This window comes from Schistocerca piceifrons, chromosome 4 (assembly GCF_021461385.2).
Source record: "Schistocerca piceifrons isolate TAMUIC-IGC-003096 chromosome 4, iqSchPice1.1, whole genome shotgun sequence".
Classification (NCBI taxonomy): domain Eukaryota; kingdom Metazoa; phylum Arthropoda; class Insecta; order Orthoptera; family Acrididae; genus Schistocerca; species Schistocerca piceifrons.
In genome coordinates this window covers 222082495-222101179 of record NC_060141.1, presented here as the reverse complement: position 1 = coordinate 222101179, position 18685 = coordinate 222082495, and the positions used below count along the sequence as shown (strand labels likewise).

The 18685-nt window shown below is 38.6% G+C and overlaps 1 protein-coding gene and 1 pseudogene across 1 annotated transcript in view; one reads left to right on the top strand and one right to left on the bottom strand.

The window, feature by feature from the left end:
• Positions 1-5983: 5983 nt before the first annotated feature.
• Positions 5984-18685, bottom strand: part of LOC124796442 (cystatin-SA-like) — a 39784-nt gene continuing 27082 nt past the window's right edge. Inside the window, exons 4-5 of the mRNA XM_047260642.1 lie at positions 17474-17584; positions 5984-6120 (exon numbers count right to left, since the gene is read on the bottom strand). Of these exons, the coding sequence (XP_047116598.1) occupies positions 17474-17584 (111 nt within the window). The 3' untranslated portion in view covers positions 5984-6120. The remainder of the gene's footprint in view (positions 6121-17473; positions 17585-18685) is intronic.
• Positions 13556-13673, top strand: LOC124797078 (annotated as a pseudogene).

Sequence of the window (18685 nt, the reverse complement as noted above, 5' to 3'; positions counted from 1 at the left end):
TGGTTTGATTCCATAAGTAAATCATGTTGTGTACTGTTTCCATCTTGGTACCTCAGTAATAATATATTATCTTGTGTATTGTTTCTAGGTGTGCCCCTTGTTTTTTCGCCGACCATCAATTGGGAGCTTATTGTGGCCATTGTTCATTTGACGGTCTTGAACTATGGTGGTTTCCGTCAGTGGGCATTTCTACTATCCTTACGCTGCTATTCGAGTCTATCCATGTTTGTGGTATTCTATTAGTATTCTGCATAGAATTCCTATTGTCACACTGGTACTGGTTACCGTTAGGAGGCGGTGGTGGTGGTGGCATAGAAGTTTGCATCCACTGCACTGGGTAAGTGCGGTTGTTGGCACTACTGCTTTGTTGTGGCCATTAGCCTTCATTTCGACATTTATTACTGTAATTATTATTACTGTTACAGTAGCCGGGATGTCCTCTATCTTCCCACCTACGTTTCTGATTGTAAGATGGTTGACCGTTTCCGTTCTTCCTGTTTTGTTCTGCGGATTGATCTTCCTTTCCATTTCCGTGGCTTCCAAAATTGGAATTGTTGTTGCAATTTTTAAACTTGCGTGGAGAACCATTACTGTTCTCCTGGTCTTTATTTATTCTATTTTCTTCCTGGGAGAGATCGATTTCGTCCAGCACAGACAAGTACCTTTCCAGGTCATTTTTGGGTACATTTATTAATTTGTCTCGTATATGACTGGGCAATTGTAATTTTAAGATTCTGATCACATCACGGGCTGATATAGGGTCATCCCAATATCTAGTTTTGTTGATATATTTTTCAAAATATTTACGGAGTGTACCCTGTTTGTGATTGTACATTTGCGGGCTGTATACTTCAGTCCTCAGGCGTTCTTGAATAGCCTTAGACCAGTATCTGTCTAGAAAAGATTTTTCAAATTGTGCCGGGCTATGGCAATTTTCTATGACTTCATTTGCCCATAAAGCACCGTCGCCTTGTATGTGTGCGATTATGAACTGAATTTTTTGGCGCTCATTCCAGGCACTCGGTAATACATTTCGGAATCCTTTTATGAAGATTACCGGATGCACTGTCTTCTTTTCCGCATTAAATACTTGAAATTGTCTGTGTTTTATTAAACTTTCATCAATGTTATAGCTTGTGGAAGTAGAGGCTGCCCCCACGGGGTTATGAATAGGAATGCTTCCTGTAAATTGTATGTTTTCTCTTTCCGAATTGCTTTTTTGTTGGTACGAACTGTATGTAATGTTCTCATTACCGTACACGTTCCTAACAGGTGTGCCAGTTGTTAAGCATTTGCAAATGTGCACACTCGAGTTCAGCAATTCTGTGCGTCATTTCTTGCTGCCACAACAGTACTGGCAATTTGTATCTCACTTCGCTTTTTTCACCTGCGAGTGGTAGCGTGTCTACTGTGGGTTGTTTACATACAGCTGCTCTGTTAGTTACTTTTTGCAGAGCAGACTGTATTTTTCTTTCTACACGTTATGTGATCTGGCTTTCTTTTTCAGTGAGCCAGTCATGGAACTCTTTTTCTACTTTCTGGGCTTCATCATTTAAATGCGTTTCTATGGTTTCTTTTTGTGTCATTTCTAAATTGTCCATTCGGTTCGCAAGCTGTTCTACTTCATCCCGGATGACTGTGTGTGCCGTCTGAAGCATTTCCACATCTTGTGCTATGTTGCTTACAATGTTCAGCAGTTCGGCCTAGGCTTTCTTTATTTCTGTCATTTCTGAATGTATCTTTTCGAACATTGTACCTATACTTTCTATTAAGACCTTTTCTCTTTCTTCGTTTTGCTCCCTTATCTGATCAACTAGCTGGTGATTCCTATCTTCCCTCAATCTCTCTCTTTCTTCATTTTGTTCCCTTATCTGATTGACTAGCTATTGATTCCTCTCTTCCCTCAATCTCTCTCTTTCTTCGTTTTGTTCCCTTATCTGATTGACTAGCTGTTCGTTCTTTTTCTCTAATTTCCGTAAAAATTCAGCAAATGGATCCGGTATTGGTGAGCATACCGGTGTGGTAGTTGTTCTAATCATTGGAAAATTATCACTAGCCCTGCTAGTAGCACCTATCGGTTTTACTGTTTTCATCTGCTGGCTACTTCCTGACATATCAAACTACATTGTTTACATTTTCTCCTCCCCCCCCCCCCCCCCCCCCCCCCCCGATCATATTAATATTTAGTAAGTCAGTGTCACTATCCATATCGCTCAATAATTGCACATTATTTGTAACATTCGACACATTATCTGGTTGCAAATCTAACACACGTCCAACTTTTCCCATAATGACGAAAACTTTCACTGGGCTAACTACAAAAATTGTTTCAAACTACAAATGCGGACTAAGTTCACAAGTCAAACTGCTTATTATTTCCAAAATCACAAAATATTAATATCTACACCACTGTACACCATGTACCATCTATGATACTATACTTTGATGATACGGGCCTATGTAGCAAGCTTTTATGCATAGTGGTCCTTACTTTGATTTCTTTTTTCTATCTCGTCCTCTCAGGGTCTACACAGTTCTTCACCGCTTTCCTCGTTCAAGTTTATACATGAAATGGAATTTGATAGACATTAGAATACATACAATACATGTTAACAATTACATACATACAAACACTAAAAAAAAAATTTATCTTTTCGGGCCCCACGTAACAGGGCGCTATTTTATTATATCTCTTAAAAAAATGTAACTATTTATTTAGAGGAAACGCTCTCCTAGTAAATTTGTTTATTTGTTTGTCCTTTGATTTATCGTGATCTGTTACTGATTTTTAGTGAAGTTAGTTTTTACGTTTAGCTTTCAAAAAAAAAATTCAAAAGAGATATAATAAGCAAAATAATGAATTTCGTAGGTTGCCAATTACGTATTGTATCTGGTTTTACCAAGCGCCAGGCTCCCTACAAATTACTGTAAATGCATTAGCGGCATTAGCGTAGTATTACTCAGCTCTGAAACTATTACTATCACAGGAAATAGACAAGTTTTAATAAAATTATTTCACTGGATTCCTTCAATTAATCTCACTGAATACTTTAACATAATTTCTTCCACTCCGGCTATCAGACATTGTGCTGTGAAAAAATATTTTTAAATATACCGCGTAATGGCGGCTAATTGTTTGCAGTCAGAGATCACTGTTACTTGCTCCGCAGCAGCTGGAAACATGCTAAATAATTTTCATTAGATGTTCTATTCATAAGATAAGTGTGGTGTAGGTTCTTGAAATAACACACGGAGATCACTTTATACTAATATATTCTTACTACGACACAGTTTACACCATTAAATGTTTGCAATTACGTTACGACAGAAACAAATGCTAGCGCAGCACAATAGCTTGCGTGCCTTATTCCAGCTAACACCAGAACGAACAGAACAAAACAGACTAGACAGAAGAATGAGCATTGCATTGTATTTTATACTCTTACAAAGATAATCACATTATAATCTCATACAATAAAAATAATGTCTTTTCTGCATTTATCGATCTATATTGTATATTTTTACAGTTAGTGTAATAACCTTTCGCAGATAAATCAATGTTTGTAATTCATTTTGAGTCACATACAGTCATTTTTATTTATGTTTCACCTCGATAATGGTGAATATTGCAAAAGGGACACTACAGAGCCATATCTCGAGGGCTACTGTGTTCATGCATCTTGGTACTGTTTTTATCACTGGGTTAGGTACACTACTGTAATAAAATTCAGCAAGTGTTTCTGTTAAGTGGTGTCCTGTAAGCTTGATGGTTCGTTTCCCACTGCAGCTGGAAACCAGGGTATAAATGGATTTCTTTCTCAACACATGTTCTTCTTGAATATCCTTAAGGTTGTTGAGTTCCCTTGGTAGGCATCTTCTTTCAATACTGCACTGACACTGAAGACCAGTGTGTGTAGCAACACGCAACTCTGATCAATGGCAGCTGGAGAAGTGCAGTTACAAATCATTGTGGGTGGCTTTTCTGTAAACACTGCATCCCATAGTGTCATCTGTTCCATATTCTTGGTGAATTTAGTGCTGTGCTACAAAGTGTTCAAATGTTGTAACTCCTGAAGTGTTTCATACCCATGTTGACTCACCACACATGTGTCATAAGTGTATCTGAAAAGCATGTGGGTATTAGTACCACTTTTTCCAGAGCTCTCTCCTCAAAATTTTCCATGAATAAATATGACACAATTTGTAACAGACACCATCTCTTTGTTTGTAAGTCACCATCAAAGAGACTGTAGATGTGAGAACCGATTCAAAGAGGTTAGTCGTTATGGGGCAGAACTTCCCCCTTATCAGCCTGCAGCCTGATGGACTCAGGCAGTGGTACTCTGGTGAAGAGGAGGATCACATCACAGTTCTCCATAAGGTTCTGATTCCAAAACAATTTTGTTACAAATAATTTTTTTTCAGCTGTCATCTGCAGGTGCCAAGATGGGGAGTAATAAGAGCACAATGGAGGTAAAATATAGCAATCTCTCTACTACTTTTACCTTAAGGTGACAGCGAGATGTGCTGTCCAAATATCATGTTTCATAAATGGCTGCACCATGATAGACACTAGAGAGCATTCCACAAAGTATAATTATATCTTTGTTGTCCCTATTGGAGTAATATATGACAGATGTATATTCCTAGATTCCTCACTTAATATTGGTTCTGGAAACTTTGTAAGTAGGTATCAGAACAAACTAGTACAGCATAACCTGACTAAATGAAGAGGTGTGTTGTAGGATCTATCCTGAGACACTGAGAATTAAATTGGTAAAGGAATGTGGGGTAAAAACTATAGAGGGAAACTAAGACTTAACTACAGTAAGCAGACTCAGTTGTAAGTAAGGTATAGTAGTTATACATATATAAAGAGAACTGCCCATGATAAACTAATGTGGAGAGCTAGGGAGAAGTATAAAAGCTACAAAAAACGCCAACAATAATAAATGAAGGTTTGTCAGTATGAAGATTTATGTTAGATTCAAACACTGACATAATATTTTAACACTACTGAAAAGTTCAAAACTTGGATTGCATGTTCCAATATTTTATCAATAATATATAATGTAGGACAAAATCAGATATTTTTAGAGATCTCTCATCAGTGTTTGAGCACCTTTAAATCCAATGACACCTTAATAGCATTCTTTAGGATTTGCTCTGCATATCTTTTGGAAGTCATCAGTAAAGTTCATTTCAAGTGTGTCAATTTTGGTTAGAAAACTCTGTGTAGCTAGTAATTGCTGATGGAGAATGTTTTGGCTCCAAATAATGTTTCTAACCACACCACATTGTGTATCAACATATCTCAGAACTCAACCGCCATGCAGGAAATTGTGTCCGCATTAGTTTCCTCATCAGATGTGACATGACTTTACTCTGCTTCACTATATGAAGCCTATTCACAATCCCTTTCAATAAAAGTGAGAACTGCCTGCACCAGTGTATCCAAACATTAACTTCCTTTGCCTGTATAGTTAACTACATATGAAGAATTCCAATTGATATGCTAGGAAGATATTTGGCCTACTTCAACCTCATAAATGATGCTTGACTTTGAACATCAAGTTCTGCACTACTATGCAAGTTCTTAGTTTTACTTCCTGCAACAATATGGTAAGTAAAATGTGCACTATCATCCTGTTCTCATACTCTTGCAAATGATTTCTAATGCAGAACAGGGCAAGTTTATATCTCCAGCTACATTTATGTACAAAATATGACAGTGCACACTGCATATTTTGAAGCAAGAAGACAGTTTTCAAAGAATATGCAGTATCAATGCTTGCTCACAGATTTGTTGGTGGAAGAGTTTTCAATCTTTATTTTGCAAACTAAAATTACATACAAAATACTGAATGGAAGCAACAAGGATTTTTCATTTCATTAAAATATATATAAACACACATTTCAATCTAAAAGTTCCTTTATTCTTTCTTTTTCTATCCTTTACATGAATGTGTTGGAAACTGTTTTATATAATATGGAAAAACTTCAGATTTAAGTGCAGATTAGCCACATCATTCAAGTTGTCAAAAGATGTCCATTCAGGAAGTTATCAAAGCCAATGTTTTTAGAGTTATGAAGGATATTAGGTTGACTTCAGTACCATCCCTGGAAAATAAAAAAAAAGTTTTGCACAATTTTGCAAAGACAAAATTGCTTTGGGCTTCTTAAACGCTAGGAAAAAGCGAAGAAGAATGTGTAATAAAATTATCCATCAATCACAAATAAATTTTTCGTTTCATTTGGGTACAAACAGGAGGCAATTGCTTTATACTTCTGTATTTTTTTCCTTAACTTACAACAATTTTAGCTTTGTCAGGCATAACTACCGCGCACAATGTGGTGGACCATTCTCTTCTATGGTAAATCAATGCATTACCAGTTCTTAGGAAAACTGTGCAATTTGATTAATCCATTTGGTTGACAGCAGAATAATTAAAATACTTGCAGTCAACCTATGCTTCACATTAAGGACCTTTTTTTAAGGAAACTGTTTATTACAATGTCTGCACAGTGGTCTGAATTGTGTCTCAAAGTGTAAGTCCATAAATATCTGGAAGAGCTACTTTTCATTCAGAGCAATGCATGGCCCTTATGGAGCTACAGGAAATGTATGATAAAACTGAACACATTTGAATAAAAAAATCTGACCAGATATATGACTGGACAAGTCAGCAGGTCATTATTCCACGTGGGAAAAATATATCTAAAAACAAAGATGATGTGACTTACCAAACAAAAGTGCAGGCAGCTCGATAGACACACAAACAAACACAAACACACACAAAATTCAAGCTTTGGCAACCAACGGTTGCTTCATCAGGAAAGAGGGAAGGAGAGGGAAAGACGAAAGGATGTGGGTTTGGGCCAAAGCCTTCTTCAGAAATGAAAGAAAAGCACACACATTCACACAAGAAGGTACACCACATGCACACTTGACCACAATCTCTGGCCACTCTATCTGGACAGCAACTGTTGTGTTGAACAAAAGCAGCACTCAGAATGAGATAGAAGAGTAAAGTGGAGGGAAGAGAGGGGCACTGCCTGGTGGAGAGTGGAGCCTACTGTAGGAGGTGGCAGAACAAGGATGCCAGGAGCAACGTCAGGAGGCTGTGGGTGATGGGATGGGGGGGGGGGGGGGGGGACAGGTAGCAGGAAAGGAGAGGAGCAGAGAAGGAAAAAGACTGGTAGGTGCCTAAGCAGAGAACAAGCACAATGAGAGTGAGAGAACGTGAATTGGGAAAAGGTCATAGAAGAGAGGGGGCAAAAGCAGTTAGGTAGAGGGTGTGGGGACAGTAGGTTGTCGTAAGTTGAGGCTGGGATATTTTCAGGAGCAGAGAATGTGTTGCAAGGATAACTCCCATCTGTGCAGTTCAGAAAAGCCAGTGGTGGAGGGGAGGATCCAATTGGACTGGGTCGTGAAGTACCCATTAAAATCAAGAATGTTGTCCCACAGGGTCATCTACTTTGCTCCTTTGCTCCTAGCCACAGTTTGGCAGTACCCATTCAGCCTGGTAGACAGATGGTTGGTAGTCAGCAGCCATGTCATATACAGCTCTGCTGCAGTCATTGCACAACTTTTTATATTGATATGACAGTCAGCTGTCTATGAAGATGAATGGCCACCACCAAACTGTGACTACAGGCAAAGTGGACCCGTTCTCCTCTCCAACAGCAGCTTCTTTGAACTGTGCAAATGGGAGTTATTCTTACAATACATTCGCCATTCACTCGGCCTCACCCTATGACAACCTACTGTCCCCACACCCACCATCCACAGCTTCTGCCCACTCCTCACAATTCACATTCTCTCACCCTCACTCTCTGCCAATGCACCCGCCAGTCTTTTCTCCTCTCTGCTCCTCTCCTTTTCTGTTGCCATTTCCCCCTGCTCTACAGCCTTCCAACAGTATTCCTGGCAACCTTGTCCTGCCACCTTCTACAGAAGTCCCTGCACACTCCACCAGATAGCGCTCTTCTATACTCCACCCATACTCTTGCTGTCGCCCTCCCTGGACATATAACTCTAGTGCCATTGCAGAGACAGATGCCAGGTTGATCTACTGGAAGGATTCTACAGAAGAGTAATTCAATAAGTAAGATGTTGCTCACAACAAATTCTTGGGTACTGTTCATTCACCTGTAACTTATCAAGTCGGATTAACAATCCAGAATAAATTCAAAGAAGAGCTGTACAATTCATCAAAGGTTCGTTTCATCAGTGTAAGAATCTTACCGAAAGCTTTAATAATTGTAATTAGGGACATTTCAAGAAAGGCATTATGCATTGTGGAGAGCAGTACAAAATTCTGAGTGGCCCCCACATTCCAAAATGAGTCAAGAAACATACTATATATATTTACATATATCAGGTAATGGCCATACCCCAACATTAGAGAAATTTTGCATAGAGAAGAGTGCAGTTCGTGACATAAGTTCATGGTTTGTAGAAAATAAACTAACACTAAATCACAGTGAGACTCAGTTTTTACAGTTTCTAACATACATTTCAACAAAACCTGATGTTTTAATTTAACAGAATGGGCATATGATTACTGAAACTGAACAGTCAAATTTCTAGGTGTTCAGATAGGTAGTAAGCTGTTGTGTAAAGCCCACATTCAGGATCTTGTTCAGACTTAATGCTGCCATTTTTACTATTCAAACGGTATCTCAAGTGGGTGATGGTTCGACATGAAAATTAGTCTACTTTGCTTATTTTCATTCGCTTATATCATATGGTATTATATTTTGGGGTAACTCTTCCCATTCTAAAAGGATATTTATGACTCAGAAATGGGTGGTTCAGGCAATAAGTGCTCTTGTCCAGAAAGTTGTGCAGTATACTGCTGCATCCATAGAATTCAAAAATCTTAGTAGTAATCCACGTGCTTCCAAATTAAAACTGAAGAGTTACCTAATGGGTCACTCCTTCTATTCTGTCAAGGCGTTCCTTGAAAAATTATGCTGATTCTTGTTGTATTGTTGATTGCATTTACTTAAACTTATGGCTTGACTGTTTTGGGGTTCATAAACATTTTATTTTTCTGTTATTACTTTTATGTCCCCCCCATGAACCATGGACCTTGCCGTTGATGGGGAGGCTTGCGTGCCTCAGCGATACAGATAGCCGTACCGTAGGTGCAACCACAACGGAGGGGTATCTGTTGAGAGGCCAGACAAACATGTGGTTCCTGCAGAGGGGCAGCAGCCTTTTCAGTAGTTGCAAGGGCAACAGTCTGGATGATTGACTGATCTGGCCTTGTAACAATAACCAAAACGGCCTTGCTGTGCTGGTACTGCGAACGGCTGAAAGCAAGGGGAAACTACAGCCGTAATTTTTCCCGAGGGCATGCAGCTTTACTGTATGATTACATGATGATGGCGTCCTCTTGGGTAAAATATTCCGGAGGTAAAAAGTCCCCCATTCGGATCTCCGGGCGGGGACTACTCAAGAGGATGTCGTTATCAGGAGAAAGAAAACCGGCGTTCTACGGATCGGAGCGTGGAATGTCAGATCCCTTAATCGGGCAGGTAGGTTAGAAAATTTAAAAAGGGAAATGGATAGGTTGAAGTTAGATATAGTGGGAATTAGTGAAGTTCGGTGGCAGGAGGAACAAGACTTCTGGTCAGGTGACTACAGGGTTATAAACACAAAATCAAATAGGGGTAATGCAGGAGTAGGTTTAATAATGAATAGGAAAATAGGAATGCGGGTAAGCTACTACAAACAGCATAGTGAATGCATTATTGTGGCCAAGATAGATACGAAGCCCACGCCTACTACAGTAGTACAAGTTTATATGCCAACTAGCTCTGCAGATGATGAAGAAATTGAAGAAATGTATGATGAAATAAAAGAAATTATTCAGATTGTGAAGGGAGACGAAAATTTAATAGTCATGGGTGACTGGAATTCGAGTGTAGGAAAAGGGAGAGAAGGAAACATAGTAGGTGAATATGGATTGGGGGACAGAAATGAAAGAGGAAGCCGCCTGGTCGAATTTTGCACAGAGCACAACATAATCATAACTAACACTTGGTTTAAGAATCATGAAAGAAGGTTGTATACATGGAAGAACCCTGGAGATACTAAAAGGTATCAGATAGATTATATAATGGTAAGACAGAGATTTAGGAACCAGGTTTTAAATTGTAAGACATTTCCAGGGGCAGATGTGGACTCTGACCACAATCTATTGGTTATGACCTGTAGATTAAAACTGAAGAAACTGCAAAAAGGTGGGAATTTAAGGAGATGGGACCTGGATAAACTAAAAGAACCAGAGGTTGTACAGAGATTCAGGGAGAGCATAAGGGAGCAATTGACAGGAATGGGGGAAATAAATACAGTAGAAGAAGAATGGGTAGCTTTGAGGGATGAAGTAGTGAAGGCAGCAGAGGATCAAGTAGGTAAACAGACGAGGGCTAGTAGAAATCCTTGGGTAACAGAAGAAATATTGAATTTAATTGATGAAAGGAGAAAATATAAAAATGCAGTAAGTGAAACAGGCAAAAAGGAATACAAACGTCTCAAAAATGAGATCGTCAGGAAGTGCAAAATGGCTAAGCAGGGATGGCTAGAGGACAAATGTAAGGATGTAGAGGCCTATCTCACTAGGGGTAAGATAGATACCGCCTACAGGAAAATTAAAGAGACCTCTGGAGGTAAGAGAACGACTTGTATGAATATCAAGAGCTCAGATGGAAACCCAGTTCTAAGCAAAGAAGGGAAAGCAGAAAGGTGGAAGGAGTATATAGAGGGTCTATACAAGGGCGATGTACTTGAGGACAATATTATGGAAATGGAAGAGGATGTAGATGAAGATGAAATGGGAGATATGATACTGCGTGAAGAGTTTGACAGAGCACTGAAAGACCTGAGTCGAAACAAGGCCCCCGGAGTAGACAATATTCCATTGGAACTACCGACGGCCGTGGGAGAGCCAGTCCTGACAAAACTCTACCATCTGGTGAGCAAGATGTATGAAACAGGCGAAATACCCTCAGACTTCAAGAAGAATATAATAATTCCAATCCCAAAGAAAGCAGGTGTTGACAGATGTGAAAATTACCGAACTATCAGCTTAATAAGTCACAGCTGCAAAATACTAACACGAATTCTTTACAGACGAATGGAAAAACTAGTAGAAGCCAACCTCGGGGAAGATCAGTTTGGATTCCGTAGAAACACTGGAACACGTGAGGCAATACTGACCTTACGACTTATCTTAGAAGAAAGATTAAGGAAAGGCAAACCTACGTTTCTAGCATTTGTAGACGTAGAGAAAGCTTTTGACAATGTTGACTGGAATACTCTCTTTCAAATTCTAAAGGTGGCAGGGGTAAAATACAGGGAGCGAAAAGCTATTTACAATTTGTACAGAAACCAGATGGCAGTTATAAGAGTCGTGGGACATGAAAGGGAAGCAGTGGTTGGGAAGGGAGTAAGACAGGGTTGTAGCCTCTCCCCGATGTTGTTCAATCTGTATATTGAGCAAGCAGTAAAGGAAACAAAAGAAAAATTCGGAGTAGGTATTAAAATTCATGGAGAAGAAATAAAAACTTTGAGGTTCGCCGATGACATTGTAATTCTGTCAGAGACAGCAAAGGACTTGGAAGAGCAGTTGAATGGAATGGACAGTGTCTTGAAAGGAGGATATAAGATGAACATCAACAAAAGCAAAACAAGGATAATGGAATGTAGTCTAATTAAGTCGGGTGATGCTGAGGGAATTAGATTAGGAAATGAGGCACTTAAAGTAGTAAAGGAGTTTTGCTATTTGGGGAGCAAAATAACTGATGATGGTCGAAGTAGAGAGGATATAAAATGTAGGCTGGCAATGGCAAGGAAAGCGTTTCTGAAGAAGAGAAATTTGTTAACATCCAGTATTGATTTAAGTGTCAGGAAGTCATTTCTGAAAGTATTCGTATGGAGTGTAGCCATGTATGGAAGTGAAACATGGACGATAAATAGTTTGGACAAGAAGAGAATAGAAGCTTTTGAAATGTGGTGCTACAGAAGAATGCTGAAGATTAGATGGGTAGATCACATAACTAATGAGGAAGTATTGAATAGGATTGGGGAGAAGAGAAGTTTGTGGCACAACTTGACCAGAAGAAGGGACCGGTTGGTAGGACATGTTCTGAGGCATCAAGGGATCACCAATTTAGTATTGGAGGGCAGCATGAAGGGTAAAAATCGTAGGGGGAGACCAAGAGATGAATACACTAAGCAGATTCAGAAGGATGTAGGTTGCAGTAGGTACTGGGAGATGAAAAAGCTTGCACAGGATAGAGTAGCATGGAGAGCTGCATCAAACCAGTCTCAGGACTGAAGACCACAACAACAACAACATACTTTTATGTTGTAATTTCATGTACCGACATGTTCCATGACCTTGGAGATTTGCTCCTCAATTTGGTCCAATGGAACTTGATGAGTAAATAAAAACATAAATAATAAAAAGTATTGACAGTCTCTCTCACCAAGTACTACCAGCAAAAGGAATAGGAAGGGTAGACAATGACACTGGTACACGCTGTGTGGAGGTCTTACATGAAAAACACACAATAGGTTTACAAAGGGAACATTTTTCTCTCACAGGTCTGATACACAGTGATGACTGGACACCTGAAGCTATCACTCTTTCAGAATAGTTTTTACCTTTTACCACAACTGCAGCCTATGAACTTTTAAAAATGTTACCGATAATGGTACCACTAAAGCGGAGTTAATAATACAGTTTTCTGTAATTCCTTCACGAAAGAAGATGAAGTAAATATTCCAGAATTCAAAACCAGAACAGCAGTTAGCGTGTGTGACATAAAAATAGATAACTTAGGTGTTGCGAAACAACTCAAATCACTTAAGAAAGGCAAGTCTTCCGGTCCAGATGTAATACCAATCAGGTTCCTTTCAGAGTATGCAGACACAATAGCGTCTTTCTTAACAATCATATACAACCACTCACTTGACAAAAGGTCTGTTCCTAAAGACTGGAAAGTAGCACAGGTCATGCCAATATTCAACAGAGGAAATAGTAGTAACCCACTGAATTACAGACCCATATCACTGACCTCAATTTGCAGTACGATTTTGGAGCAATACTGTACTCAAACATTATGAATCACCTATTCTATGACTTATTGATACATAACCAACACGGATTCAGAAAATATCATTCTTGTGCAACACAGCTAGCTCTTTATTCCCATGAAGTAATGAGTGCTGTTGACAAGGAATCTCAGATCAATTGCATATTCCTAGATTTCCAGAAGTCATTGATACCATTTCTCACAAGCGATTATTAATCAAATTGCATGCATATGGAGTATTGTCTCAGTTGTGTGACTGGATTCATGATTTCCTCTCAGAGAGGTCACAATTCGTAGTGATAGACAGTAAATCATCAAGTAGAACAGAAGTGCTATCTAGTGTTCCGCAAGGTAGTGTCATAGGCCCTCTGCTGCTCCTGATTTACATAAATGACCTAGGTGATAATCTGAGCAGCCCCCTTAGATTGTTTGCAGAAGCGCTGTGGCCAACAGCCTTGCTGTAGCGGTAACACCGGTTCCAGTCAGATCACCGAAGTTAAGCACTGTCAGGCTGGGGTAGCCCTTGGATGGGTGACCATCCGGTCTGCCGAGTGCTGTTGGCAAGCGGGGTGCAATAAGCCCTTGTGAGGTAAACTGAGGAGCTTTGATTGAGAGGTAGCGGCTCCAGTCTCAGAAACTGACATACAACCAGGAGAGCGGTGTGCTGACCACATGCCCCTCCATATCTGCATCCAGTGATGCCTGTGGGCTGAGGATGACACAGCGGCTGGTCGGTATCATTAGGCCTTCATGGCCTGTTTGGGAGGAGTTTAGTTTTTTTATATACTCTTGTAGAGTTTGCAGTTGGAACAAGTCAAGTGGCCACAATATTTTGGCTGACCAGCTGGCCGTCATCATCATGCGAGATGTTGCAATTGCTGATTCAATCACTGGCTTTCGTAATCTGACAGTGACACAACAAATAATGCACCATGTATTTCAGGTGACAATGAAAGGAAACACAGTAAGCACTCTTTACTATTTTCTTACAGTTTTTCTTAATTCAAGATGGTGACAGGTGAATGTCTTCATGCAGTAACCCATAGGAGCATAGTCCAAATAACAAATTGCGGTACCAGTACTGAGCAATGTGATCCAGTGGTTACTACATTATCTTCACATTCAGAAGGATGGAAGTTCAACTCACAGTATCATACAACTTTAAGTTTTTTGTTGATTTCCCAAATTTCTTTTAGGCAAATATTAAGACGATTTCTTTGTAAAATACATGTCCAGTTTCCTTCCACAATTCGAGCTTGCGCTCCATCTCTAATGACCTTGCCATTGTTGGTTCATTAAATCTTACATTTTTTCTTCATAAATCTTCCCATCACTTATGTTATGAAGAATTATGTATGTAAATTAGCCAAATTCTAAGTTTGGAATATTCCATTAAAAAATAAGGAATTTGGAAAATACCAACTCTAATGAACCCCCCCCCCTCCCCCCCTCCATAGACTCTTTGAGCAAAGTTTATGCTGTCACACTGAGACTGCTATGGAAAGCCTGAGGACACAATTCTTAACTTCAAGCATGACTTGGCATTGTTAAAAATGGAAGGTAAGAGAAGATCTGTGTTGTTGGGATACATTGCCAGATTTTTTCGTAAAGTCCATAAGGTACATTGATTAGTAGGATTTTCAAGCAGCACATTTCATTCCTTAATTCCCACAAGGAGTGTAATTGATTACCAAAAATATTTGTGTATTTGCATGAGACTGTAACTAGTAAACAAGAAATTATTAAACAAGAAGTTGTTGAGTGCAGATGTTTACTGTGTGAAAAGTAACTAATTGGACAATTCTGTAATCCTAGTTGTTTATGTTTTTGGGTTCCAAGCTTGTAAGTGTCTTCATGGACACTCGTCAGTAGTTACTTGATGTTGACACAACACAAAGACTACCATCTAGTAATAAATGATTCTCAGTGGAAAAAATTACAGTCATTTTGTTTATAACCCTTAAACAAAAAATTTTTTCTACTTAGAAGCTACACAAGAATCCACTATCACATTGTAAATCAGATACTCAGTTATTTACCAAACAAATTAACAAGAAATTTTAAACTAAAGGAAAACACTGGTGCTTGCTCCTAAGTTGATATGGGATGACAGATTCAGCGAGCTTGGTAGTCACAGGAATCTAGAATATCTGCTATGAGAAACAAAAGCAGATGGGTAAATTTAAGCAATTCTACTGCTAAACTGGTGGCAGTGAAGCCACAAATGAGTTGTTTTAGTGACTGTAACTAACCAGGGCACATCATTATATCAGTTTGGCTTGACATCAGACCCACTGCACAGAACCAAGACAACCTGCAGCAGTGATTTGTACCTTATCAGCTAAACAAAACAAGGGCGGCCCACATTTTTATGTTGTTTTCAGGTGTGAAGCAATGCAGCTACACATTTTTGATCATTTTATCTCCATTCATTTTTTGTATCATCATTTAGCAATAGGTAAAAGAAAGAATGTGTTTAATGTTAATGTATGTCCAACAAGAATACAAATTTTTGAAACTGTGTAATAACAATAACAATGAGTGTGTTTACTGCACACTATTAATTGGAGAATTTTTGGTTGCAAATAAAACAAATGGCGATAATAAGACCAAATGAAAACAGCTAAATATAGAAGTACTACTAATAGCACTGCTTCATAAAACATTATAATTTGTTTGAAGAGGAACTGGATTGTGAGTGTGATGCTAAAGATTTTCCATATACATTGATGTGCTGTATGAGGAAGGAACACTGTTGAAACACATAATTCAGTTTTGAAAAAGTCTCAAATACTATTGAAAAGAAGTTGACAGCAATTTTTAACGTATTTCAAAAGACTGATATTTCATGCTGCAATGTTTCTAAAATGATTTGAGTTTGTTGATATCTTTGCCAGTGACATCTGCCCCAGTTGAGGGAGTTTTTTTTTTTTCAATTATGGCGAACTTTGGTCTGCAGAAAGGAGTAAACTTTCAGTATCTACTGTCAAACATCTGCTAAATTATAAAACTAATTCAAAACTTTTTTGTTCTGAATGTTGTGGTGTAATTAAAACAAACAAACCATTTAAAAAAAGTCATGTCTAGTGAAAAATACAACTCAATACAAAGTTAATGTTTCAATAAACTGTTAGGACTTTAAAGTAATTTCAAAACTGTTCTGCATTGGACCGAAAAAAGCATGGTAATATGCCCTGAGTTGGACCCAAAGAAATATGGTAAGCCTGTCTCTGTAAGACCTAACTTGCTGTACTGTGAATGCATTTCTTGTGTTCATAGAGAAATCATGACAGCACTAGTAAGGTTTGTAATAAAATGCTAATAAATTGCCTGCTGCATGTTTGGTTCAAGACCATAAATCTGACAGGGTATTAAGACACACCACTGTAAATGCTTTATTAATGTTGTCTTACTTTTACATTCAGTCTATATTATTCCTCCTTGAAGGAGAGCCTTCAGGGGTGTGGAACAGGTGAAACTGCACATTGGCTGCAGTAGCTAATGTGGGCTACTTACTTACAGTATACTCATACCAACAACTAATTGAGACAACAAAAAGTTATTATTCTTCCTTGAACAGTATACGGCTGCAATTTGTATCTAGCAGTTAATACTAAACATTGAACAATACTATTACTGACAAAGTGAAAAAATGTTTAATATGAACATTAGTGTAAATGAAATTCGCACTCTCAACCTATTATAGGGTCATAACATTCTGATAAATTGTATAATATTTTTTGAGAACAGGAGTGCAAGAGGCCTCTAATTACAGTGCATTTGCTTATATACTTTTCTAAATGGGTTTTTCCGTAACATATTCCAACTTTTTATTAAATTAACCTTGAATCATCAACTGACTAGAGAGGTTACACAAGGAAGAGAGGGAGGGAGGGTGTGGCTACCAAGTCAGCACAAGAATTTAGTGCTTTAGTTGAAATAGTGACATAATTAGAGGAGTTAATTGTTTACAGTGACCTAAATATTTTGGTTTCAATGGCCCGTTTTTCCCTCCTTGTTTCAGCTACTGTCAGGAAGAATTAATTGAATTTCACAGCAGTGATCTGAGTCTATCATCAAGCACCCCATAGCTACTACCCTCTGAGAGTTCACTACCATTTGCCTGACCGAGTTCACTAATTTCATGCTTGGCCAAGAAGCCAATAGTATTTGTATGTGAAAAGTCCAGAATGGTGGATAAAATTTTATACCTATCTATGAAGCAGGACTCATGACATAATACAATTACTGTTAGTTTTTACTTTCCTGTGCAACAGATGAAAGGAGAAAAAATGCTCCTTCTTTCAAACCATTTAATATCTGGACTGGAAGTAAATATTTTGCAAAGAAGTCCAAAACTCACCTATGATTTCTTCTTCTGGCTTTCTGACTTTGGGACACAATTTATGTTTGAAGCCTCAAGTATATTTTCCCATTGCACTTCCAAGACTTGCACACTGCAGATCTGGTTGTTCTAAAACATCAAGTACAGGAAATGAAAAATTGCTGTTATTATCAGTATACCTGTAATTAGAAAGTTACTTCAAATCAGACTTGCATGTATCACAAAAACTTTACAGCTCCTTATTAACAAATGTGTGAGTGCTCGCTGCATTTATTCTGTAACAAATTATATGTTATTACTTGAACCAGTAATTAACTGCTTCAGTTGATTACATTAAATTGTAATAATTTTGACCAAGATCAGGGGTACAGAGTTAGAATATGGGACAGGTTCTGAACACTGAGCAAAATCAAAGGTGGATGCACACTGTTTGTAGGGAGGCAGGATCTGCAGTTCCAAATGTGGAGCCTCCTCATGCTACCCGACACCACTTAGTTGCACAGCAGACTGGAACTGTCAGATGCTGCACAACTTGCCTCCCCACAGGTGTCTTACTTAAGTCATCTTCTGAATTGCTCCAAACTGTCCCACCTTGAGTAACACCATTCCACACCCAGCAGACAGTAGTTTCATTACTGAAGACAGTGGCTGAGACAGTTGTTGAAAGCTCTAGAAATTTATTTGAAATTATACAGCTACAATACAGAGATTAAGTCCTACAGCCAAGAAAGTCTCAGAGGACAACAATTAGTGTTTTCTACCAAGTCCAGTATTTTATCACATAATTTCAATAAAATTTGATTGCATTCGAATCATACAACATAAACGAAGTTTGACTACCCTGAATTTCATGGATTTCAGTCAGTTTGCATACTCTACTCAGCACAGTTGCTGTTATAGCAGAAATGATGAATTTTCCATTCTTTATAGCAAAAATATTGCCGAAAGAATAATACTGTCTGAGTCAAAACATCAAAAAAGGAAAACAGGGATGAATTCCACACCACTGCAAAAAAATGATATCGTTCTTGACTGAAGCACTGAAAGCTTCATAAGAATATCTGTGGACAATGCTTTTCTCTACAGTGGGGTTGCAATATAAGAAGACTGTTGCAAAATGCAGGAATACCTGCAGAGGATCAACAGTTCATGATGTCGTTAGGAGCTCTCACTTCCTCTCAAAAACAAATCCCCACTTTCATACACCACTTTAAAGTTAGCGATGAACTA